At 42.2% G+C, this 27,186-nt stretch overlaps 1 protein-coding gene across 1 annotated transcript in view; it reads right to left on the reverse strand.

Annotated features, from left to right (window-relative positions):
* The window catches only part of LOC122554081 (rab GTPase-activating protein 1-like), a 338,947-nt gene that overhangs the window by 245,302 nt on the left and 66,459 nt on the right, over positions 1-27,186 (reverse strand). Inside the window, exon 4 of the mRNA XM_043698534.1 lies at positions 21,131-21,338. Within this exon, the coding sequence (XP_043554469.1) occupies positions 21,131-21,338 (208 nt within the window). The remainder of the gene's footprint in view (positions 1-21,130; positions 21,339-27,186) is intronic.

Raw genomic sequence — 27,186 nt, forward strand, 5'->3', positions numbered from 1 at the left:
TAACCCACCCAGACCCATTTCCCTCTGACTAATGCACCTAATACTATGGGCAATTTAGCATGGCCAATTCACCTGACCTGCACATCTTAGGACTGTGGGAGGAAACCAGAGCACTCGGAGGAAATCCACGCAGACACGGGGAGAACGTGCAAACTCCACACAGACAGTCGCCCGAGGCTGGAAACGAACCTTGGGACCCTGGTGCTGTGAGGCAGCAGTGCCAACCACTGAGCCACCGTGCCACCCATGAAGCCTGCTTACACATAAATAAATGGAACTCTTTTCATTCACCAGATGGACACCGTTCCTTCACTGCTACAAGGGCAAATACTTGCAACTCCCTACAACAGTGGGTACAGCAATTCACAAAGCCAGCACCTTCTCGTGGGGACAATGCTCACATCCCATGAATGAATCAAAAAGTAACCACAGGACATAGATTTAAACTAACCAGCAGAGGTATCAGATGGTTGGAGAACTTATTTTACAACAATTTATGATGATTTGGAAAGCACTGCTCAAAACTTTTTTTTAAAATGACAATCTCATAGTCATCATTACTGACGTTAGCTGAAAATTCCTGATTAATTTAAATAAATTCCCCACTGCCATGGTGTGAACTGAATTCACGTCAGCTGATTATGCCAGTGAAATACCACAATCCTGTCATAAACCATGAGTTACAAGCAGATTCAATCTTAACCTTCAAAAGCGAACTGAATATATAAAAAGAACAGGAATGAAAAGCTAATGTTTTTAAACTGTCACCTTAAATACACAGAATTGTCACATAAAGCCAACTGGTTCACTGCGATCATTTAGGGAAGGAAGTCTCCCATCCTTATCTGATCTGGGCCCATAGCAATGTGGTTAAAATAAGAACTGGGCGGAGGAAACCATTCCATCCTTGAAGCTGTTCTGCCAATTATTATGATTGATAACATTATGGTCCTAGCTTCACTTCTCTCTCTGCCTCAGAATTCCTGACCCAAGGGACGATCAAAAATTTGACGAACTCAACCTTGAATACATTCATGGAATAACCTCAATGACGCTGAGGAAAGGGAACTTCAAACTTTAACAACCCTTGGAGAAAAGAAATTCATCTCAATCTTTATTGGAAGAGCCTTTAATTTGAAATTATAACCCTAGCTGGAGATTCTCCTCACCCCCTCCAAGAATAAACATTAACATCTGCCCTGTCAAGTCTCCTCAGAAAATTAGAGCATTATGATTGCTTCAATAAGATTATCACACATTCCTCTAAATTCCAATGAGTATATGCCCTTCAGTTGAACTGAATTGAATTTATTGTTAAGTGTACCGAGGCACAGGGAAAAGCTTCGTCTTGCGAGCAATACAGGCAGATCACAGAGTTAAGTAGCATGGATAGTAAATAATAGGTAAAAAGCTGCAAAAACAAAAAACACAGGTACAGGCGAATGTTAAGAGTTTAAGTGCGCAGTTTCAGCTATTCTCAGAAATAAGACTTTAATTTACTATCTCTTGACTGTGGATACCTCAGTCCCTTATTCTGGTTGACTTCTCAATACTTCCCAGCTAATTGCATCGCTTTCTTTTGACACAACACTAAGTAGATTCGCCCATGAGCTTCAAATTAAAATCTTCAAACGTTCAGCTTCTGTTTGTTCACAAAAATGAAACTTAAATGAAACTGGTTGTTGCTAGAGTTGGAGGGTTTGAGCTATAGGGAGAGGTTGAATAGGCTGGGGCTGTTCTCCCTGGAGCATCGGAGGCTGAGGGGTAACCTTATAGAGGTGTATAAAATCATGAGGGGCATAGATAGGTCTTTCTTCCTAGGGTGGGGGGAGTCCAGAACTAGAGGGCATAGGTTTAGGGTGAGAGGGGAGAAATTTAAAAGAGACCTAAGGGGCAGCTCTTTCACACAGAGGGTGGTGCATGTATGGAATGAGCTTCCAGAGGAAGTGGCAGAGGCTGGTACAATTACAACATTTAAAAGGAATCTGGATGGGTATATGAATAGGTGGTGCTTAGAGAGATATGGGCCAAGTACTGGCAAATAGGACTAAATTAGGTTAGGATTCTGACCAAAGTGTATCATCTCACACTTCTCTATATTGAACCTCATCTGCCACTTAGCCACCTTGTCAGTGTCCTTTCCGAGTTCCACACCGTCATGCTCCCAGTTTACAATTTTTCCAAATTTATTGTTACCTGCAAACTTTGAATTTCCCTTTGTGCATCAAGATCTATTTCAGTAGAAACAAGCGTCCCAATACTGACCCCTGGGGAACCAGACTACAAACCTTCCTCCAGCCTGAAAAATATCCATTGACCATTATTCTCTGCTTTCTAGCACTCAGGCAATTTTGTACCAACGTAACTACCATCCCTTTTATATTACGATCTATAACATTCCTCAAGTCTTGCGTGGCACATCGATAGCATCACCCTAATCAAGCCTTGTTGCTTTTTATTCAAAAGTATACTTTATTCTTAAAAATGATCTTAAGTAGATGCAAATGTTCTAAATAAACAAAAAAAAGAATTTTGGAATTTTGACATTACTCAATGTGTTTACAGTTGTCAAAAAAAGCATTTTCTACTAGGAAACTATTCTCGTTCGTTTTGAGGCACCAAGAGAGTCTGACAACTGAACAGACCTTCGTTATACTTTGGCCTCTTTCTGCACCATAACAATCTGTTTGATTCTGTGATTGTGAAATTCAGATAAAATTCAAGCTTTTTATTGTTTCACCCTCATTAACTTTATTTGCAGTACACTCTTATGCTTGCATGTGCTGTCTCCTCTGGTCACATTCTGGTTACCATTATTTATATGATTGTCCTGCATTTTTGCCTTGCACTTTCTCTTTCATTTTCCAAATATATCCTCACCTGAATGTTCCTCTGTACCAGTTAGTTCAAAGTCTTTTTTATACAACTCTGGTTACGCAGTTCACCAGAACATTGATCCCAACTCAGTTCAAGTGAAGGCTATCTCAACGGGATAGCTCCCCGTTTCCCCAATACATGTGTTCCATGAATAAAACCAATTGCCCCATGAATTGAAACCAATTGTTCCCACAGCTGTCTGAGCCAGATGTAAAAATCTCTGAACATCTTTATACCAATTCATTCATAGCTCCGGTAGTAATCCAGGGATCATCTTCAGGGCTCCACTTTTTAGCTTAGTCCCTTGTTGCTCATATTCTGTCAACAGAATGTCATTCTCAGCCCTACCTATGTCATTGAACTGCCATGACCCATGACAACTGCATCAATCTCCAAGCTCCTTACCAACCACAAAGATATTAATTTAACACCAAGTATGCAGCACAGCATTTTTAAGATTAATGCTCTCCAAATCAGCTTTGCAAGAAATTCTGTTGTAAAAACTGCCAGAAAGAGTAAAATGAATGGAGAATTTGATATTGGCCTAGGTACCAAGCCCACCCTACCCCCTGGTAATCCTCAATTACCTCAGGGATTAGTGTCAAAAGACAGGAGGTAGGGTGTCATTCAACAACAGGAGGGGAGAAGGCAGCCTCTGGAAAACAATGTAGTTGTTCAATTAGGCATGAGATGCAAATTCATTGATAGAATGAAGCTCTCACACTGGGAGAGGTGAAAATGGAACAAAGTTAGCTGAATAATGGACAGCAGATAGCAAAGATGGTCAGTGTCAAAAATGGCAAAAGGCAAGGTGAAGTGTCTTCCTTACTTTCCAAAAACCCATATTGTGGAACGCTTACGACAGATTAGAAATGTAAGAGAAAAAAGAAAATCGGGAAAATGCTCAGCAATTGTTGGAATTTCAGGTTGACATGTCCCCACGTTTTGATAGCTTCTGCCGTGGAATCGTAGAAGTGACTAGTGAGATTGTTGATGCATTGGCTTTAATGTTTCAAATGCACTAGATGTGGGAAAGGCTCTATGATAATGAAAATAGATAATGAAATTCCCTCATTCAAAAAGGGGAGTGAGAAAGCAGAAAACTGTAGGTAAGTTAGCTTAACATCTATCCCAAGAAAAATGCTCAAAGCTGCTATTCAAGATGTCATAACAGAACTCTGGATAAGTGCAAGATAGTCAGGCAGAGTCAAAATGGTTTTGTCAAATGGGAACCACATTTAACCAATTTATGGAGGATCCTGGAAGAATTAACATGTAATGTGGATAAAGGAGAACCTCTGGACATATTTTACTTCAATTCCAAGAAGACATTTGATAAGGTGCCACATCAAAGGTTATTGCAAGAAATAGAAACTTATTATGCAGGTAATATATTGGCATAGGCAGGGAAATGGCTGGCTTACAGGAACTACAGTTGGCATAAGTACATTTATTTTGGTTGGCAAGACACAAGCAGTACAGCCACAGGGATCAATGCTAAGCCTCAACCATTTTTACAATTTATATAAACATGATAGAAGGTATGGTCCCTAAATTTGCTGGTGACACAAAAATAGGTAGAAAAGTAAGTTGTAAAGAGGACACAAGGAAGCGACTAAAGGATATAGAGAAGTTAGGTGAGTCAGTAAAGATCAGACAAATGGAGTATAATGTGAGAACATGTGAATTTTTCCATTTGACAGGAAGAATAAGAAAGCATATTGCCTATGTGGCAGGAGATTGCACAGCTCAGATGCTCACAAAAGGTTAGTACAAAGTTACAATAAGTAATTAGGAAAGCAAGTAGAATGCTCTTGTTTATTGCATGGGAATTGAACACAAATGTAAAGGCTTAACCTTCAGTTATACAGCATTAGTGAGACCACATCTCGAGTACTGGGCACAGTATTGGTCACATTGAGGAAGGATGTAAATCTATTGGAGGCAGTTCAGAGAAGGTTTACTGGACTAATACTTGAATGAGATGATTGTGAATAGAAGAGAGGTTAGACAGGGTAGATTTGTACTCCCTGTAGGGATTCTATGGTATTTACTTGAGTTCAGATAGTAAAAGTTGAAACTTTATTGCTGGAACAGCACAGCAGGTCAGGCAGCATCCAGGGAACAGGAGATTCGACGTTTCGGGCACAGGCCCTTCTTCAGATAGTAAAAGGCAATTTCCTGTTTACAGGCATCCTCCTTTGAAATTGATGCCATGTTCCTAACCTCCCTACACCCCAGGTCCTGCACCCGATTCTATGGAATTTACTTGAGTTCAGATAGTAAAAGGCAATTTGATTGAAACATACAACATCCTCAGGGGACTTGACAGGGGAGATGTAGAGATGATGTTTCCTCTGGTGAGAGAACTAGGGTTATTGTTTAGAAATAATGGGTCACCCACTGAAAATGGAGATCATGCAGTTTCTTTTCCTTGAGTCTTTGGCACAGACTTTCTCAAAAGACAGTGGAGGCAGAGTCGTTGACTATTTTTAAAACAGGGGTGAAAAGATTCTTTAATGAATTATTAGGGCTAAGTGGGATTGTGGAGTTGAGATTAAAACCAGATCAGGCATGACTCGAATGAATAGCAAAGCAGACTTGAAGGGCCGAATAACGTATTCCTGCTCCTAACTGAGATGTTCGTGGATAGTGATGCAGCATATAACCAAATATGGCAGGAAACATGTCAGAGTCACGGAGATCTACAACATGGAAAAAGACCCTTCAGTCCAACTCATCTATGCTGATTAGATATCCTAAATTAATCTAGCTCCATTTGCCAGCATTTGGCCCATATCCCCCTAAACCCTCTCTAATCATATACCCATCCATAAGCCTTTCAAGTGTTGTAACTGTACCAGCCTCCACCACCACCTCTGGAAGCTCATTCCATACACACACCACCCTTTGCGTGAAAAAGTTGCCCCTTAGGTCCCTTCTAAATCTTTCCCCTCTCATCTTAAACCTATACCCTCTTGGTTTTGGACTCTCCTACCCTGGGAAAACCACCTTGGCTTTCACCCTATCCATGCCTCTCAATTTTATAAACCTCTATAAGGGCACCCCTCAGTCTCTGATGCTCCAGAGAAAATAGTCCCCGTCGATTCAGCCTTTCTCTATATCTCAAACCCACCAATCCTGACAACTTCCCTGTAAATCTCTTCTGAATCCTTCTACGTTTCACAACATCTTTCCTTAACGGTCTAACACAATAGGAACCCAAGCGGAGCTTAGCTAGGCGCAATGAACCGATTACTCCTACCTCAAGGGAAGACTGTCAAAATGGTTGAAAATGTTCAAAATAGATCTCAATATGTAAAGGGCTCTGAAAACTAATCTCAGCAGTCAACAATTTTTTTGTTCCTAATTTTATTATTACAATTGCTATTAATCTAAAACAAACGTTAGTGCAAGTGCCTTTCTCTCCACTTCAGAGCAGACAGGAGAGGCAGACGGAATACTTGGCCGCAACCTCGGTTGCAAAAGTAACAGGAACACATCCATGTTACACAATTTAAGGAAAATAACTGCATAAATATGTACCAACACAAGGAAGTACAATATATAGATGAACTGATGCACCTCAAATCAACAAGGCACACTATCTTACAGACAATGGATAGGAACATGCAAACGTAAGGGATTGTTCTATGCCATGAGGGCATAAGAAGGGGATGCCACACATCAGAATGGCTTCTAGACTAGAACAAGTGAACTGACACGCAGAAAATCAAAAAAAAAGTGTCATTTATACCCAAGGGCTGTTAGACGTTTATTGACCATTACTTCAACAACAACACTGCGTGGATGACAGATGAATAGTGTTAGTGATTGTAACCAAGATAAGTGGTTGAGATGAATTTAAAAATTAGTACCATAAATACTTCAATTAATGAAGATGAGATTATTAATAGCCATTTAGCAGCATTTTTTTTTTTAATATAAGAGACAATAAAACAAGGTAGGAAAAATTCAGTTGGTACACCTCAGCAGTCTTCCAACTGATTACTCCCTTTAACCAGTACAAATGGAATGCCTCCCACAGAGTTCCACCACACAGTTGACAGAACAGTGCACTAAACCTTCTGAAAACCAACAGTCATAATCTAAAACTTCCAAAACACAAACATTCCTGCACTTTTCAAAGCACTGTGCTATACATACCCAGTCGTACAACTTGGCAATAAGAGACAGTTTCCATCAGAGGTGGTAGTATGTGCATTTCACTATGTTTATTCACTGGGTAAATTGTGACTGTATCCTTGAATACCATTGGTAGCACTCAACACAAGTGACATAATCTTGACCAACCCCTCAGCATACAGGAGACAAGAGTATAGCACTGAGATGGACATAGGAAAAGAGGACTGCGGGGGAGTGGGCTGCAAGGGAAAGGGGGTTCATGAGGCAGGTGGAGCAAAGAGTCCATATGGGAAGGGCAGAGGAAAGGGCTCAGTCCCTCAAACACATGAATGTGGTCAGAGAGGGAGGGTAGGTGCGAACAGAGACAGGCAGTGGGCGAACAGAGTAGATGGTGGTGTGGCTGGCGCAAGTCATGCAGTTGCTTTGTTTACATGATACCATTATAGATCCACAATAGAAAAGCATCTAAACATTAAGATTTCCAAATCTAAAACTGGCCACAGCACAGAAATGTGACTATGTAAGGCAGACAGGGGTTCAGAATACAGAGACCCAGGGATGATGAGGACTGAAGAGTTTACAGAGGAAATGCGTCAGAATGAGGGACGAGTGAACTCTGTGAAGAACCTGGCATCACTGGGATTGTTCTTAAGGTAGATAAGATTTAAAGGAAACCTGAATATATACACTGTGATAGAACAAATGAGGAGGAACTCTCTCCTCTGCAAAGGGGTCAGCAACCGAAGGCAATAGATTTGAAACAATTTCAAAACCACCAAAAAGGACTTTCTTCCCAGTGGATAGTTCTGATCTGAAAGTATGAAGGAGTCAGACTCCAGTGGAATTTTGAGGAGATGTAGAAGTTTAATTGCATTGTGATGAGTCTAAAGTAGATGATTGGGAGGTGGATGAAGAAGCATGTCAAGCTAACCAGCCTTCTTCTGTATTGTGAGATGTTTTGATTTGAGCACAGATACAAACGATTGGCAAGAATATTGTCATGATTGAATGGTCTGAGCTACAGGGAGGAGCTGAATATGCTGGGGCTTTTATTCCTGGAGGGAAGGCTGAGGAGTGACCTTATAGAGGTTTATAAAATCATGGTAAGGTAGATAGCCAACATCTTTTTCCCATGGTGGGGCAGTCCAAAACCAGAAGGCATAGGTTTAAGATGAGATGGGAAAGATGGGAAAGGGGCAGCTTTGTCATGCGGAAGGCGAGGTCTGTATGGAACAAGCTGCCAGAGGTTGCAGATACAATTACAACATTTAAAAGGCAATAGGTTGGGGTACGTGAATAAGAAGGGTTTTGAGAGATATGGACCAAATGCTGGAAAATGAGACTAGATCAGTTTAGGATGTTTGGTAGGCGTTGACGAGTTGGACCAAAGGGTTTGTTTCTGCGTTGCATCACTCTATGACTCTACATAAGACTGGATGTTTCAGAAGCTGCAGCTATAACATTCACTGTTTTTGGAGAAACTAAAGCAGTAACTAAGCATAGAGAGGCAATAGATCGATGTGGTTCAAATGTTCATATTAAATATTTAAAGCGGGTGTGACAAAAGACTGAAAATGTAGCTAAAATAAGCATTTGCTGAAAATGTGGTAAGGTTTTTCAGTGGTCTAAGGACAAATTCAGTCCAGACCTAACGAGCTAAATATATTTGGCATTTTAAGCAGAGATAATGTGTATATTGCGATTTGTTGCCAGCAACTTTCAAAACTGTTTTTAAAGTCTAAAATATTCTCGATACAGTCAGGTTTGTGAAGAGAAATAAGGTTCAGTCTAGAGGGTGGCTAGCAAAACTAGGATGCCTGATACAAGTAGACCAGTGCCATTCATCATGGCTATACCTGCATCATACAGGAACAGTAAAGGTGAGCTCTTCGAAGGATTCCAAAAGGAATCCTTAACCCCTGCACCACGGTAAGGTGTCTCACCACGCAGAGGGTCCTGTCCTGCCCTCAACATTCAAAAAAGGTGTAAGCTGCTCAGAAACAGATGTATAAATCAGTCGTGCCGATATTTTTCTTAAATTGAGGATTCACCAAGTTAAATCCCAAAAGGGAGGAATTGAGAAGCGGGTGCAAGGTTTGACTTACATGAATGAACAGACTCCAGCATGTTAGGTTCATGCGCAATCAGCGGTTAGTACAGACTTGATATGGCACAAACCCAATTTACAACAAAACTGATTATTAACACCTAATGCAGCACGTAGAACTACGTCCGGGAAATGATTTAGATCCTGTTTCCTCAGCAGTCTCACTCAATGTACATAGCTACCGATAGCGGAGTTACAGGCAAAAACAATGACTGCAGATGCTGGAAACCAGATTCTGGATTAGTGGTGCTGGAAGAGCACAGCAGGTCCGGCAGCATGATTTCGAAGCTCCTTGGATGCTGCCTGAACTGCTGTGCTCTTCCAGCACCACTAATCCAGAATTACTATTTCTGAGTCCAGTCTCATTATATACAATACATATAAACCCATAACTTAACAATAATATTCAGCACTTCAAAGTTGGAGAAATAATGCAGGTGAGATAGGACTGACTGCAAATTTGGCAGACTCAGCAAGAAGCAACTACCATAGGGAACACAAATTGTAGATTCAGCCCTAATCTGTACGTTAAGCATGCGTAGCTGGGAGTCACAGGACTCGGCTTACATAGAATAACATCTTGAAATACCCACATCTCTTTTCTGAAGTAAGTTTGGAAATAAAAGCAGAAATACACAAGGAAGCCTCAAAACAATTTCTTCCATTTTACCAAGAAGCAACAGTTCCAAATATTTCAGTGCTATGCCTGCATGTTACAAATGTGAAACTTTATACGATTGCTGAGTTTGGGACAACATTTATTTTAGGGCAAAATGCGGGAATTATACTTATATTCAGAATAATGATCATATTACCAGATGTGGATTCTGCCAAGGCAGATCTGAATCTGCTGGTACTGAAAGATTAATTGGGGAGCCAGGTTATTTTATGGGAAGATAGTGCAAGGAGTATGAGCAAACAAAAGTAGAAGCATCATTCCCCCTCTCGGCAGGAGGCAATGGCCTTGTGGTATTATCGCTGGGCCGGTTAATTCTGAGACCCAGATAATGTCCTGGGAACCTGGGTTTGAATCCTGCCACAACAGATGGTGCAATTTGAATTCAATAAAAGAAAATCTGGAATTAAAGAGTCTAGCAATGACTATGAATCCATCGCTGACTGTCAGAAAAACCCATCTGATTCACTAATGTCCATTAAGGAAGGAAACTGTCATCTTTACCCCGGACTGCCCACATGTAACTCCAGACCCACAGCAATGCAATTGACTCTTAACTGTCCTCTGGGCAATTCAGGATGGGCAATAAATGCCTGCCTAGCCAGTGACACCCTCATCCTCTGAAATGATTTGAGTTGACACTCATAGAGATGTACAGAATGGAAACAGACCATTCGGTCCAACCCGTCCATGCCGACCAGATATCCCAGCCCAATCTAGTCCCACCTGCCAGCACCCAGTCCATATCTCTCCAAACCCTTCCTATTCATATACCCATTCAAATGCCTCTTAAAATGTTGCAATTGTACCAGCCTCCACCACTTTCTCTGGCAGCTCATTCCATACATGTACCACCCTCTCTGTAAAAAAGTTGCCCCTTAGGTCTCTTTCATATCTTTCCCCCCTCACTAAACCTATGCCCTCTAGTTCTGGACTCCCCGACCCCAGGAAAAGACCTTGCCTATTTTCCCTATCCATGCCCCTCATAATTTTGTAAACCTCTATAAGGTCACCCCTCAGCTTCCGACGGTCCAGGGAAAACAGCCCCAGCCTGTCAGCCTCTCCCTGTAGCTCAAATCCTCCAACCCTGGCAACATCCTTTTCTGAAAATCTTTTCTGAACCCTTTCAAGTTTCACAACATCTTTCCAATAGGAAGGAGACCAGAATTGCACGCAATATTCCAACAGTGGCCTAACCAATGTCCTGTACAACCGCAACATGACCTCCCAACTCCTGTACTCAATAGCGTGACTAATAAACGAAAGCATACCAAACGCCGCCTTCCCTATCCTATCGACCTGTGACTCCACTTTCAAGGAGCTATGAACCTGCACTCCAAGGTCTCTTTGTTCAGCAACACTCCCTAGGACCTTATCATTAAGTGCATAAGTCCTGCTAAGATTTGCTTTCCCAAAATGCAGCACCTCGCATTTATCTGAATTAAACTCCATCTGCCACTTCTCAGCCCATTGGCCCATCTGGTCAAGATCCTGATGTAATCTGAGGTTAACCCTCTTCGCTGTCCAATACACCTCCAATGTTGGTGTCATCTGCAAACTTACTAACTGTACCTCTTATGCTCACATCCAAATCATTTATGTAAATGACAAAAAGTAGAGGTCCCAGCACCAATCCTTGTGGCACTCCACTGGTCACAGGCCTCCAGTCTGAAAAACAACCCTCCAGTCTTCTACCTTTGAGCCAGTTCAGTATCCAAATGGTTAGTTCTCCCTTTATTCAATGAGACCTAACCTTGCTAATCAGTCTCCCATGGGGAATCTTGTTGAATGCCTTACTGAAGTCCATATTGATCACATCTACTGCTCTGCCCTCATCAATCTTCTTTGTTACTTCTTCAAAAAACTCAATCAAGTTTGTGAGACATGATTTCCCACGCACAAAGATATGTTGACTATCCCTAAAGTCCTTGCCTTTCTAAATACATGTACATCCTGTCGCTCAGGATTCCTTCCAACAACGTGCCCACCACCACCGTCAGGCTCACCGGTCTATAGTTCCCTGGATTGTCCTTACCGCCCTTCTTAAACAGTGGCACCACGTTTGCCAACCTCCAGTCTTCTGGCACCTCACCTGTGACTATCGATGATACAAATATCTCAGCAAGAGGCCCAGCAATCATTTCTCTAGCTTCCCACAGAGTTCTCGGGTACACCTGATCAGGTCCTGGGGATTTATCCACCTTTACCCGTTTCAAGACATCCAGCACTTCCTCCTCTGTGATCTGGACATTTTGCAAGATGTCACCATCTATTTCCCTACAATCTATATCTTCCATATCCTTTTCCACAGTAATTACTGATGCAAAATACTCATTTAATATCGTCCCCATTTACTGCAGTTCCACACAAAGGCCATCTTGCTAATCTTTGAGGGGCTCTATTCTCTCCCTAGTTACCCCTTTGTCCTTAATGTATTTGTAAAAACCCTTTGGATTCTCCTTAATTCTATTTGCCAAAGCTATCTCATGTCCCCTTTTTGCCCTCCTGATTTCCCTCTTAAGTATACTCCTACTGTCTTTATACTCTTCTAAAGATTCACTCGATCTATCCTGTCTATAGCTTGAGTAGGTCAAGCTTTGCACCTTCTCTATTAGGTACATCCACATACTGAATCAGAAAGTTGTCTTGTTGATCGACTCTTACCTCCGAAGTCCCAGAAAAGTATTAAGAATGCTATGTTTTGTAACAGTTCTACTTTAAAGGTCAATTTAATTCAAGATAGAGTGAAAAGGGGACTTAAAGGAGAGTTAATCAGCATTCATACATCAGTGCATGATCCATGTCATAGAGACATAGAAATGTATAGCACAGAAACAGACCCTTCAGTCCAACTCATCCATGCCGACCAGATATCCCAAATTAATCTAGTCACATTTGCCAACCCATGGCCTCTAACCCTCTAAAACCTTCCTATTTACACATCTATCCAGTGAAATGTTGTAATTGTGCCAACCTCCACCATTTCCTCTGGCAGCTCATTCCACACATGCATTACCCCCTGCATAAAAAGGTTGCTCCTTAGGTCCCTTTTAGATCTTTCCCCTATCATCCTAACTCTATGCCCCCTCATTCATCAGCCCCACCCCAGGGAAGAGACCTTGTCTATTTACTGCATCCATACCCCTCATGATTTTATAAACCTCCATAAGGTCACTCCACAGCCTCCGAACCCCAGTGAATACAGCCCCAGCCTAGTCAGCCTCTCCCTATAGCTCGAACCCTCCAACCCTGGCAACATCCTCATAAATCTTTTCTGAACCCTTTCAAGTTTCACAACATTCTTCCTATAGGAGGGAGATCAGAATTGCACACAATATTCCAAAAGTGGCCGAACCATTGTCCGGTATAATCGCAATATGACCTCCCAACTCTTATACTCAGTGCTCTAACCAATAAAGGAAAGCATACCAAACACCTTCTTCACTATTCTATCCATTTTCAATGAACCAAGAACCTGCACTGCAAAGTCACTTTGTTCAGCAACACTCCCTAGGACCTTACTCTGAAGTGTATAAACCCTGCCCTGATTTGCCTTTCCAAAATGCAACACCTCACATTTATCCAAATTAAACTCCACTGCCTGTAGCACTGCTGAGGTCACCTTCTTCACTGTCCACTACACATCCAATTCTGGTATCATCTGCAAACTTACTAACTATACCTCTTATGTTCACATCCAATCTTTTCAATAAATGACAAAATGCAATGGACCCATCATCAACCCTTGTGGCACATCACTAATCACAGGCCTCCAGTCTGAAAAGTAACACTCCACACCACCCTTTGACTTCTACCTTCAAACCAGTTCTGCATCCAAATGGCTAGCTATCCCTGTAATTCCATGTGAAGTAACCTTGCTCATCAGTCTACCATGAGGAACTTTGTCAAACATCTAACTGAAGTCCTTATAGTCATATCCACCACTCTGCTCTCATCAATCCTCTTTGTTACTTCTTCAAAAAACTCAATCAAGTTACAACGTGGAGGTGCTGGTGTTGGACTGGGATGGACAAAGTTGTGAGATTTTTAACTCAATCAAGTTAACGAGACATGATTTCTCAAGAACAAAGCCATGTTGACTATCCCTAATCAGTCCCTGCCTTTCCAAATACAAGTAAATACTGTCTCTCAGGATTCTCTCCAACAACTTGCCCACCACCGATGTCAGGCTCACCGGTCTATAGTTCCCCAGCTTTTCCTTACCATCTTTCATAAACAGTGTTAGACAACCACCAGGCTTCCGGCACCTCACCTATGACAATTAATGGTACACACATCTCAGCAATGGACCCAGTAATCACTTCATAAACTCCCTACAATGTAGGAACAGGTCATTTCGCCCAACAAGTCCACACGACCCCTTGAAGAGTAACACACCCAGACTCATTCCCCTACTCTACTACCCTACACTAATGCATCTAATCTACACATCCCTGAACACTATGGGTAATTTAGCACTGCCAATTCACTTAACCTGCACATCTTTGGATTGTGGGAGGAAACCAGAGCACCCGGGGCAAATTCACGCAGACACGGGGAGAACGTAGAGAGAGCTGACAAAGGCTGGAATCAAACCCGGGTCCCTGGTGCTGTGAGGCAGCAGTGCTAACCACTGATCCGCCTCGCCGCCCCACAGAGGTTTATAGAGGTTCTCAGGTATACCGAATTAGGTCCAGGGGATTTATCCACCTTTATGTATTTTAAGAAATCCAGCACCACCTCCTCTGTAATTATTCACTGTCGGCTGCAGAAACATGTCTGTCCCTCTGACTAGAGAGTCCCCTATCACAATCAATCGCTTGAAACCTGACGTACTCCTTGTTACATTAGAGCCAGTCTCACTACCAGAAACTTGGCTGTTCATACTACATTCCCCTGAAAGTCCATCAGCCCCTACATTTTCCAAAAACTGCATACTTCTTTGAGATGGGGATAGCCACAGGAGATTCCTGCACTACCTACTTCCTCCTCCTACCTTTCCTGGAAGTAAGCCATCTACCTGACTGTATCTGCAGTTTTTCTCCCTTCCTGCAGCTGCCACCCATCACACCACCTAGCTTCTGTAGAGTCCTCATTGCCTCTAAGTGCTGCTGCAACTGATCCATGCGATCTGATAGGATTCGCAAACAAACACAGACATAATCGTCAGTAACATGGAAATCATTGCACCTTAATCTACAGACCCAGAAGATAGCACAGTCATACTAGTCTAAAAAAGACTGCTCCAGGCTTAGTACCTATGTTTTATAGTTATTAAAATTTAATCAAGAGACAGATCTTAATGAAACATATAATCAAAAAGAACCCACTCTACTCACAATTGTAGATTTACAACAAAAAAACAGTATGGTTACACCTGGATCCCCTACACAGGTTCCTTCAAGGTCAGCTAGGATTTTCACTGTTTGTTAATTTTTCTTAGAAGCACTCCAATGTCCAGAGATACTCGAACTCAAACAGCAAAGGCAGTGGCTGTGCAGATTTAATGCTGTGTCAGACATCAGTGGAGGTTTCTTTCTCATTTGATTCACTGACCGTGTGGTCTCTGCCTTTGTCTCTCTCTTCCTCTTTTTTCAAGTGCTGTTCATGTCACCCTACAAATGGCTTAGGGTACCAGAGTGCATAGGAATTGTACAACCAGATTACACACTCTCCTAGAAGACACCCTTGAACTCCACAGTTAGGTGACACTGCCTGGATCCAGAAGAGAAATAGAGGAAGAAAGCCCCATGGTACACCATGCAAGAACGCTAATGGAGCCCACAATCAGATTGAAAAGACTGGGTTGGGGGCATTTAAACAAGTGTGTAGATCCTCCTAGCTTTTGCTCATGGAAGGAATCTCCAATTCACTAACTGTGAAAATTAATTCTGGGGTTAAAGTTACCAGGCTGTGAAAAGGAAAGAACAGAGCCAAATCTCTGGGAAGCAAGAATTACTTTGGACTGGTTGTAGGAAATTGAATGCCCACCTAAGAGACTATCTAAAATATAGTTGTAGCATAGAAGTTTTGGTTGCAATAAAAATTAAGAGAAAAGTATCTTTCCATATTTTAAAACATAAGTTGCTCGCAAAATAATGTTGAAATATTTAGTCAATATTGCTTTTTTCCTTGTTGCAAAAATTAGAAAAATGAAGAGATAAAAAGTCTAGTTTTAGGAATAAATGAGAAAATAGGGAAATAACAAGTTCAATACAACGGTCCTTCTAGCTAGTCCACACTGGCATCGAGCCTTAGGTCTGCACTGGGCCTTGATTCCTGATTGCTCTGGGCTTCACCTCAAAGCTCTCGAGGCCGGGAGACAGCCTTGGAATCACCTTGAACCTGGAAGTCCAAGCTGAGGCCACACTGGGCCGAGAGACCACCAAGCTGGGCTAAGAGAGCGCCATGCCGGGAAGGGAGACTGCCATGCTGGGTTGGGAGACCCCCATGCCGGGCCAAGAGGACACTTTGCCAGGTCCCTGCTGAGGCCGGGAGAGCGAGAAGAGAGAAAAGAGGAGAAAAAAAAAGGTCTTTAAATGTGAAATCCTGTACAAATCCTTTTTACCGGCCCCTGGGAATTAGTTTTAGTTTTCTAAAAGGCTAATTTACAGAGATTGTAACAGTAAGTCAGACCAAGATGGCAGCAGAGTAAATGCCAGCTTCAGACAGCGCTCATCCGCTCCATTCATTTCTTCTTTTTACTCCTTCTCTTTTCTTTCTTCTCGCTCTCCCGGCCTCAGCAGGGACCTGGCGAAGCGTCCTCTTGGCCCGGCATGGGGGTCTCCCAACACAGCGTGGCAGTCTCCCGTCCCGGCGTGGCGCTTTCTTAGCCCAGCTTGGTGGTCTCTCGGCCCAGTGTGGCCTCAGCTTGGACTTCCAGGTTCAAGGTGATTCCAAGGCTGTCTCCCAGCCTCGAGAGCTTTGAGGTGAAGCCCAGAGCAATCAGGAATCAAGGCCCAGTGCAGACCCAAGGCTCAATGCCAGTGTGGACTAGCTAGAAGAACCGTTGTACTGAACTTTTTATTTCCCTATTTTCTCCTTTATTGCTAAAACTAGACTGTTTACCTCTTCATTTTTCCAATTTTCTTTTCCTAAAAACTTGCACTGAAGAATCTGTACCAAGGTACCTTGTACCTAAGATGATATCATAAGTGGCGACTTCTAAACTTTCCACTGCACTCATTTGAGCACTTGACAATAAAGCTAATTCAATTCAATAAATAGATGAATAAATAAGTTCATAAACTAATTTGATATAAAACTCACATTTTTCAAAGTCTGAAAAATTGACAAATTTATTTGAAGTAATCACAAAGATACAACATTATTTTATTCATAAGAAACTAAACTGTTCCTTAATTGGATGATGATAATGAGCAGTAACTTCTCAAAAACCACTTGTTTTAGTATATGTTCATTGCACTCTTTATAGTGGGATTCATAATTCAAAAAAATCTTAGGGAATCTAAAGCTAGAGACCATCAATATAAGGAGACAGTGAGGTCTGGGGATGCCGGAGATCAGAGTTCAGACTGTGTTGCTGGAAAGGCACAGCAGGTCAGGCAGCATCCGAGGAGCAGGAAAATCGACATTTTGGGCTGTAGCCTGATGAAAGGCTCTTCGGATGCTGCCTGACCTGCTGTGCTTTTCCAGGAACACACTCTCAACCGTCAATATAAGATCCAGTACAGAATTCAGAAAAAACATCTTTATCTAGAGAGTCATTTAAATTAAAAAAAATAACTTGCTACTATGTGGAGTAGTTACAACAAAACTACAGATGCATTTCAGGGGAAGTACATGATGGAGGAAGGATCTGCAGGGGGCTAACAAACAGTCAAAAATAATGATTCGGAGATGCCGGTGTTGGACTGGGGTGTACAAAGTTAAAAATCACACAACACCAGGTTATAGTCCTGGTGTTGTGTGATATAGTCCAGGTAACAGACAATCAATTCTTCAATGTATAATTTCAGTTACATCACACTGCAAATTTTTGCTATAAATTCTGTGTTAAAATCGAGCCCTCCACAATCACCTAATGAAGGAGCGTCGCTCCGAAAGCTAGTGTGCTTCCAATTAAACCTGTTGGACTATAACCTGGTGTTGTGTGATTTTTAACTTAGTCAAAAATAAGACATTGTTCAGCAATCTTCAAACAGCCTAACCCAGCACCTACCAAAAGATACTGAGAATATTTTCTGTGACAGGGTTGTCTGTTTCAGTGGGCTGTAAATCAGTAGCTCAGTTGTAACAGAACCAGAGTAAAAGATAGCAACTGAAGAAAGTGAAAATCAGATAGAATATTGTGAAACTTACATGTTAACAAACAACATTATATCAAAAGATAAAGAAGCCAAAGAAAGAAGAGTTGGGTAAATAAACACAACTCCTCAACTTAGGGAACCTACTGGTCCAATGGGCTAACATTCCATTTCTTTAAATACCTGCTCAACAGATGAGCAGTTCCTAAAGGGTCACAAATTGGTTGGTTACAGTTATTCAGAGAAAGTGATGTTGACCATAGCTCTTGATCCACTACAATCTTTGTGCAAAAAGCAGGTTACCCAACAAAAAAAGAAAAACAGTACATATGCTCAAGTCAGAACTGCGTGTAGCTTGGATGGGAATGTGGAGGTAGGGTTGCCTCCAAGACTATCTGAACTTCTCAGTAATAAAGGATACTGTTGGATTTGAGTTTCGCGAGTTGTTGCATTGAATTGTAGGTTATGCATATTGCAGTCACAGTATACCGATGATGACAGTTCAACATTGATTGAATATTGAATGGAATGAACATATTTGAGTCAATTCCTCTGTTCTAGATGAAGTTAAGCTGTTGTTGTTGCTGCACCCAGAAAGTGGGGGAATATTCTCTCAACATATCCTTGATCTCAGCTTTGCAAACAATGGAAAAGAGCATTGAAGTGGGACATTTATTGCTGAAAAGGCCAATTTTTATGACACATTTGTAGCCAATAACTGACAGGGCTGGTCTGGATTAGCTTCTGGTCAATACTAAGCCACAGCATATTGAAGGTGGGAGACTCGAGCAGTGTTGGCACTAATGAAGGTCAAAAAAAATAGTTCGGGCTTTCCCCTTTTTTGGATTAACTATGAACATCTCTTTTCGATCTATTGAAGGAGCAGCTGCAGATGGGTGGGCTGAGATTAATTTCCTAAGTAATTCTCAGTGATGTTTGAGGACTGTGACAGTTGGTCTCTGACAACCACAATTACTTATTTTGTATCATGTCTGACTTCATCCATTACACTGCTTTCAATTCAACCTCCACTGGCCTCAGACTTGCCCAGGCTCTTTAGGACATTCTCAGTGCAAAGCTAAATGTCACAGAGATGGACCAGCCATATAAATACTGTGGCCACAAGAGTATGTTAGAAGCTAGAAATTCTATGGCAAATAACTCACCTCCTGACTCCCCAAAGGGATGGGTGCAACGCCAACAACACTCAACAAACTCAACAACGTTCAGAAAAAGCAACTTACTTGACTGGCACTCCATCCACTACCTTCAATATTCACTCTCTTCACCACCTAGTCAGAGTGCCAATGCAGCACATACTATTTACAAAATGCACAGCTACATCTCACCAAGGCTCTTTGACACGTCTTCCTGTTGTGGAGGAGACTAAAACAATGGGAAATATTTTAAATATGAGGTCTCCCATTTTAAGAAAGGGACAAAGAGAATTTTTGTTTTCTTTCAGAGTGTTGCTAAAGCTCTGCAAAAAGCAAGTTACCCAACAAAGAAAAGAAAGAACAGGATACAGGGAATGAGGTACTGTTGGATTTGAGCTTCGCATGTTGATGCATGGAATTGTTGGTTATCCATATTGCAGTCACAGTACACTAATGATGACAGTTCAACATTGATTGAATATTGAATGGAATGAACACATTCGAGTCTTCCCCGGAAAGCAGTGAAGTCTGTTACTAAAGTTATTCAAGGCTAAATTAGGTCAATGTTTTGACAGAGAAGATTATGGGATGCAGTGAAGCTGAGACCAAAAGCAATCATCATGTTGTTTTCCAATGCTGCAGCAGGCTCAAAAAGCCAAATGGCTCCTCTTTGTTCCAGTGTTTCTTCTAAACACACAACCACTTCCATCTGGAAGATACACCGGGACAAGTTTCCCTTCAAGCCACATACCATTCCTGTTTTGGAAATATATTGCTATTCCTTCACTGCCACTGAATCAGAATCCATGAACTCCCACCCTAAAGCACTGCGGGTGAATCTACACCAAATGGACTGCAGTGGTTTAAGAAGGCAGCTCACTACATCATCTCAAGAACACCTGGGCAGCACGGTGGCACAGTGGTTAGCACTGCTGCCTCACAGCGCCAGAGACCCGGGTTCAATTCCCGCCTCAGCAAACTGGCTGTATGGAGTTTGCATATTCTCCCCGTGTCTGCGTGGGTTTCCTCCGGGTGCTGCTGTTTCCTCCCACAGTCCAAAAAATGTGCAGGTCAGATGAATTGGCTATACTAAATTGCCCGTAGTGTTAGGTGAAGGGATAAAATGTAGGGGAATGGGTCTGAGTGGGTTGCTCTTCGGAGGGTCGGTGTGAACTTGTTGGGCCGAAGGGCCCGTTTCCACACTGTAAGTAATTTAATCTGATCTAAAAAAACCACCTGGGAAGGTCAATAAATCCTGGACAACCAGTCATGCCCACATCCCATGAATTAAAAAAAAAATAAAGGCAGCAACTTCACCTTCTCCTTTAAAATTGACAAGAATGTTTGGATCAAGGCTGGAATGAGTGCTTCAAGCATTATCCAACTTAAGTATTGATTATCTGATTAATTCCATAGCATCAGGTTTGATGCAGGGTCACGGTTGTAAAAGAACCACCATTTCATTTCTGAAACTCCGGTTCTATATTCAACCCACATTCCCCTGAAGAAGAAAGTCTCTCTTTGCTGATCTCACACTGGCATGACAACCAGCTTCATTGTTGGAAACCACAGGAAATTAAACCATAGTTTAACTCAATTAAGAACTTTGATATATCAAATCAAATTTTTAAAAGAACTACACTAATGCAGAGACAGAAATTACTCCCTGTGATTATAGTTAACTGAGAACAATTGATGTCAACATTGAGTCAAACCTCAAAAACAAGTGCCATTCCCAAGGTTGATATCACTCAACATGTGCACAGGATGAAGGTTTGCATGCCATCTTGAGATTTCTTTGTTAAATTAAAGGTAATTATCCTCATTGTTTATAGCTAACATCAATTAGTTAGTAAAGTTTGAAAAATAATGCAAAAACAGAATGACTGGCCAGCCTTACCTTACGGATCCATCTGCAACATTTGGCACATACAGGGTTATGTGGATAGGAACTCGGCAGCTAGCATGGAGGTTGGCCATGGCACGAAGAGCCTCTGCTTCATTGCGAGGAGAAGTCACCTTAGTGCAGCCCAGGTAGGTTAACTTGTTGAACAGCACACTCTCCTCTTCTTCAGCACTGGGTGACGCAACTTTAGGTGCAAGGAGTTCTGTTGAAAATATATCCTAAATCAGTCTGATTGCAACAGGACGAAGTACATCACACTGACTTCCAGCATGCAATTTCCAAGAAAAACAACTGAAAATATTGGAAAGACAGCTGTCACCCCATACCCACAGGGGACATGTTCATCGACCGACTGCAGAACCCCGAAACCACGGATAGGAGCGAACTCATTCATTTATTTGGGAAATGTACCTTCCCCGCAGCCTCCTGGTCCCTGGTTCTGGAACATTCCCTATAATATGTTCGGGCCGCGGTAAACCGCAGGTAACTGAAACAGCAGTAACTAGACTCGCGGATACAGGGATCGCCCTGTACACAGTGTGTCATGGTGAGCGAAAATCTGCATTGGGAACAGGTGGGTTGCTACACTTTGGGAGCACACTCTTCACTAGACTCCAGATATTCTCATAAGACTGCCGACCTATTAAGATTGCCTTGCTTCTAAGGAGCACTATCTATTGAGTGGAACGGAGCACACAAATTCTGAGAAAAGCCTCATCAGCAATGACCTTCCTTTGTGACAATTTGTGATATCCTGCTACATCAATAAAATCCTAAATTAAATTAATTCCACTTCCTGGAAGGTGAGTAGATAGCTGGGATGGAACAGAGTGTAGGAAACCAGATCATCTGTAGAAAGTTCATAAAATAGCAGGAACTTTTCTATCTTACCAATCATATATTCAGGGTGAGCTTGTCAATTGTATAAATAATTGGCTTAACAATAGGAGATAGAGTAATGGGGTGTTGCTTTTCGGATTTCAGGTCTGTGAACAGTGGTGTTCCAGACAGACTGGTTCTGGTTCCTCTTTTGTTTGTCATTTATATTAATGATTTGGATGAGAATATAGAAGGCATGGTTAGTACGTTTGCAAAATTGTTGGCATAGTAGACAGTGAAGAAGGTTTTCTAAGATTACAAAGGAATCTTGATGAAATGGGTTCAATGGGCTGAAAAATGGCAGATGGAGTTCAATCTGGATAAATGCGAGATATTGCATTTTGACACATCAAAGGTAGGGCTTGTACAATTAATGGTACAGCCTTGTGTAGTGTTGTAGAACAGAGGGGCCTAGAGGTTCAGATATATAATTCTTTGAAGTTTGCATCATGTACAGAAAGGATGGGTAAAAATGCTTTTGGCACAATTTGCCTTTGAGTATAGGAGTAGGGAAGCCATATTGAGGTGACCACAGAATAGAATAGAATCCATCCAGTGTGAAAACAGGCCATTTGGCTCAACAAGTCCACACTAAACCTCTGAAAAGTACCCCACACAGACCCATTCCCCTACTTTATCCCTGTAACCTTGCATTTCCCCAGGCTAATGCATTTAACCTATGGGCAATTTAGCATGGCCAATCCTCCTAACTTGCACATCTTTCGACTATGGGAGGAAACCAGAGCACCCTGCAGGAACCCATGCAGACACGGAAGAACATGCAAACTTCACACAGACAGTCGTCATAGTTGGAATCCGAGGCAGCAGTGCTAACCATAGAGCCACCGTGCCAGACAGGACATTGGTGAGATCTTTTCTGGACTACTGTGACCAGAATTCTGGTCACCCCAGTTAGAACATTGAATTCCATCTGCCACCTTTCTGCCCAGCTCTGCAGCTTCTCTATATCCTGCTGTAGTTATAGGAGGGATATTAAGCTGGAGGTGGTTCAGAAGAGATAGAGTTAATAGTAGTTATATTTTCCATAGGATGGAGGATTTCAAAGGAGGGGGCATGTTTTTAACAGGCAAATCTTTACACAGAGGGTGGTTCTTGTATGGAATGAACTTTCAGAGGAAGTGTGGATGCAGGTACAATTACAACATTTAAAAGACATTTACATTTAAAAGACATTTGGACAAGTACAGAACAATCTCTGTTATCCGAACACCAATTATCCAAATTTTGGATTATTCAAACAAGATCTCAAGGGCCCGTAAAAACATTACATAAAAGAGGTATTACCAACACTGTTGCGATGATCACGTCTTTTGCTTACAATGATTAAAAGTGAATTCGGATTACTGAAATGCTGCCGAGAACAGTCAATGGGAGCCCAGGCACTGTCTCCAAAACTGTTAAAACTAGGTTTTCAAAACACACAGACACACAGCAGCTTTGCAGCAGTCCCCTAACTTTGCAACTGGCAGATGTGAAAACTGTCAGTATTCTCAGGAAGTAGCAAGATGGAGATTAGTGTAAAACCACCTGACACATGCCTCTGAGCAGCAAACAAATGGAAAATAAAACACCCGAGGCTGGATTTCCCTCACTCAGTTTGCACTTTGCATGTTCTCAACAGCGCCATTGAAGTCTCCAGATCTGAAAGGAGGAGAATTTGCAAACATGCATTTTTTTTCAAGATAACAGTCAGCTCTATCTAACCAGGTGGTCACAGCAAGCACTGGGGGTTTTCTAGGGTTCGTGACACCCCCACCACCATTCTCACTTTCCCTGGAGTGACACACAGGGGTGTACCCTGCCATACAAACCCCACTTCTCCAGATAATCTCTCCAACATTGTCTTGTCCAGGGCAGAGTGGGAACATTCGTCAAAAGGTTGCAGTAAAGTGTGTGTCTGTGTGCGTGCCTGCCTGCCTGCCTGCTCAGAAACAAACCCTGAGACAGAGGGAGGAAGCAAGGGAGGCAGACAGAGGAAAAAGGAAACTTCAGAAAACTCCAAGTCCTAGAGAAGGGGCATGAGGTCAGTTATCCAAACAATCAGTTATCAGAACAAAATACTCCCCACCCATCTTATTCAGGTAATCAAGGTTGTTCTGTACATGAATAGGAAAGATTTAGAGGGATATGGACGACAACAATACTTGCTTAGAGTATGTGAATTACTCCATGTTGCTCAACTATATTCTATTATTTGTGAGCACCTGCTTCAGAAATGCCAACATGTAACAGGGGAATGATATATCATTGATTTCTCAGGTTTTCTGCTCACCTGAAGGTAGCAAAATACTAAGTGCAGGAAATTCAAATTCCACCACCTATCATAGCAAGAGTTGAACCCAGGTCTCCAGAACATTAGCTAAGTTTCTTGATTAATGTTCTAGTAACAATGCCACTAGGCCATCACCTCCCACACTGCAATTCACACCCTCCACCACTGATGCAACACAACTGCAATACATACTATCCTCAAGACACGCCTTAGCACCTTGGCAAAATTCTGGGACCAAAGATTCCAAACCTGTGACCTCTTGCAGCTCAGTAGATAAGGACTGAAGAGACAAGAACACAATCACCTCCAAGCTCATGGCATGACTGAGAAACATGTTGTCATTGCTTTATCATTACTGGGTCAAACTCTCAGAACTCTCTACCTGAATGACATTCTCTACCTGAACTCTCTACCTGAATGACATTCTGGGTGTACCTATACAATATGGACTTCAACAGTCCAGAACGGCAGCTCAGCACCACAATCGCAAAGGCTGGGCCAAGTCTAGGTCTAACCAGCAACACTCTTATCTCAACAATTCTCCAGTGCCTGGATCTCACTGATCCTGTATTTGCACAGAATTTAATACAAGTTACAGCACAGAAACAGGCCATGCAGCCCAACAGGTCTCTGTCAGCATGTACATCCCACAAAAGCTTCCTCCGAGGTACCTCATCCAACCTCAACAAGCATACCCTTCCTTTCCTTTCTCCCATGCCATGCAGACTTAGCTAGCTTCCTCTTTAAAGGATCTATGTATTCATGTCAAATATTCCATGTGGTAACAAGTTCCACATTCCCAGAATTCTGTGGATAAGATTAACCTCTGCATTCCTTATTGGATTTATTATTGATTATCTTATATTAATGATCAGCGTTCCTTTCAATTTTCTTTACACTGGGTACATCCTTTTTAACCACAAGCTGTATGTATTTAGGTCATGATTTTCAAAATTGATTAGATTCCCTAGAGTGTGGAAACAGGCCCTTCGGCCCAGCAAGTCCACACTGACCGTCCGAAGAGTAACCCATCCAGACCCATTTCCCTATACTTCCCCCTGACTAATGCACCTAACAACATGAGCAATTTAGCATGGCCAATTTATTTGACCCACACATCTTTTGGATTGTGGGAGGAAACCAGAGCACTTGGAGGAAACCCATGCAGACACTGGGAGAATGTGCAAACAGACAGTCGCCCGAGGCTGGAATCAAACCTGGGTCCCTGGTGCTCTGAGGCAGCAGTGTTAACCACTGAACCACCATGCCGTACTCACTGCATGAGTAATCCTGAGACCCAGACAGAAGTTCTGGTGACATGGGTTCAAGCTGCATGGCATGAGGTGAAATTTTAATTCAACAGAATCTGAACCTAAAAGCTAACCTAATATAATCACTGTTCATAGTCATAAAACTCTATCTGGTTCATTAATGGGCTTTAGGGAAGGAAATCCACCATCCTTACCCAGTGTGGCCTACATGTGATTCCAGACCAAGAGCAATATGGTTGACTCTTAACTGCCCTCTGAATTGATCCGCCATTCAGTTCAAGGGCAATTAGGGATGGGCACCAACCCTTATTAGTGATGCCCACGTCTCATGAAGAGTAGAAAAAAGAAACTGACTCACCATATACATAGTGTGGCTACAAGGGAAGGTATCTACAGAGACTAGGGATCCTGCAGTGTGCAACTCATCTCCTGACTCCCCAAAACTTATCCATAATCCAAAATGTTGGAACTTTCTCCTGATGAATGACAATGTTTTGAGTGACTTATGTGGTTCAGAGTGCAGTGTAAGAATATAAGAACAGGAGCAGGAATAGGCCGTCTAGCTCTTTGAGCCTACTCCGTCATGCAATAAGATCTTCGAGCCTGCACCACCATTCAATATGATCATGGCTGATCATCCTTAATCAGTATCCTGTTCCTGCCTTATCTCCAGAACCCTTGATTCCACAATCCTTGAGAGCTCTGTCCAACTCTTTCTTAAATGAATCCAGAGACTGGGCCTCCACTGCCCTCTGGGGCAGAGCATTCCACACAGCCACCACTCTCTGGGTGAATAGGTTTCGCCTCATCTCTGCCCTCAATGGTCTATCTAGTAATTTTAAGCTGTGTCCTCTGGTTCGGCACTCACCCATCAGCGGAAACATGTTTCCTGCCTCCAGAGTGTCCAATTCTTTAATAATCTTATATGTCTCAATCAGATCCCCTCTCAGTCTTCTAAACTCAAGGGTATACAAGCCCAGTCGCTCCAGTCTTTCAGCATACGGTAGTCCTGCCATTCCAGGAATTGACCTCATGAACCTACGCTGCATTCCCTCAATAGCCAGAATGCCTTTCCTCAAATTTGGAGACCAGAACTGCACACAATACTCCAGGTGTGGTCTCACCAGGGCCCTGTACAGCTGCAGAAGAACCTCTTTGCTTCTATATTCAATCCTTCTTGTTATGAAGACCAGCATGCTATTAGCCTTCTTCACTACCTGCTGCACTTGCATGCTTACTTTCATTGGTGTACAAGAACACCCAGATCTCTCTGTACTGCCCCCTTACCCAAATTGATTCCATTTAGGTAGTAATCTGCCTTCCTGTTCTTGCCACCAAAGTGGATAACCATACATTTATCCACATTAAACTGCATCTGCCCTGCATCTGACCACTCACCTAACCTGTCCAGGTCACCCTGTAATCTCCTAACATCCTCATCACATTTCACCCTGCCACCCAGCTTAGTATCATCAGCAAATTTGCTAATGTTATTACTAATACCATCTTCTACATCATTAATATATATTGTAAAAAAGCTGCGGTCCCAGCATTAATCCCTGCGGTACCCCACTGGTCACTGCCTACCATTCTGAAATGGAGCCGTT

The sequence above is a fragment of the Chiloscyllium plagiosum genome, chromosome 11 (assembly GCF_004010195.1).
Source record: "Chiloscyllium plagiosum isolate BGI_BamShark_2017 chromosome 11, ASM401019v2, whole genome shotgun sequence".
NCBI lineage: Eukaryota > Metazoa > Chordata > Chondrichthyes > Orectolobiformes > Hemiscylliidae > Chiloscyllium > Chiloscyllium plagiosum.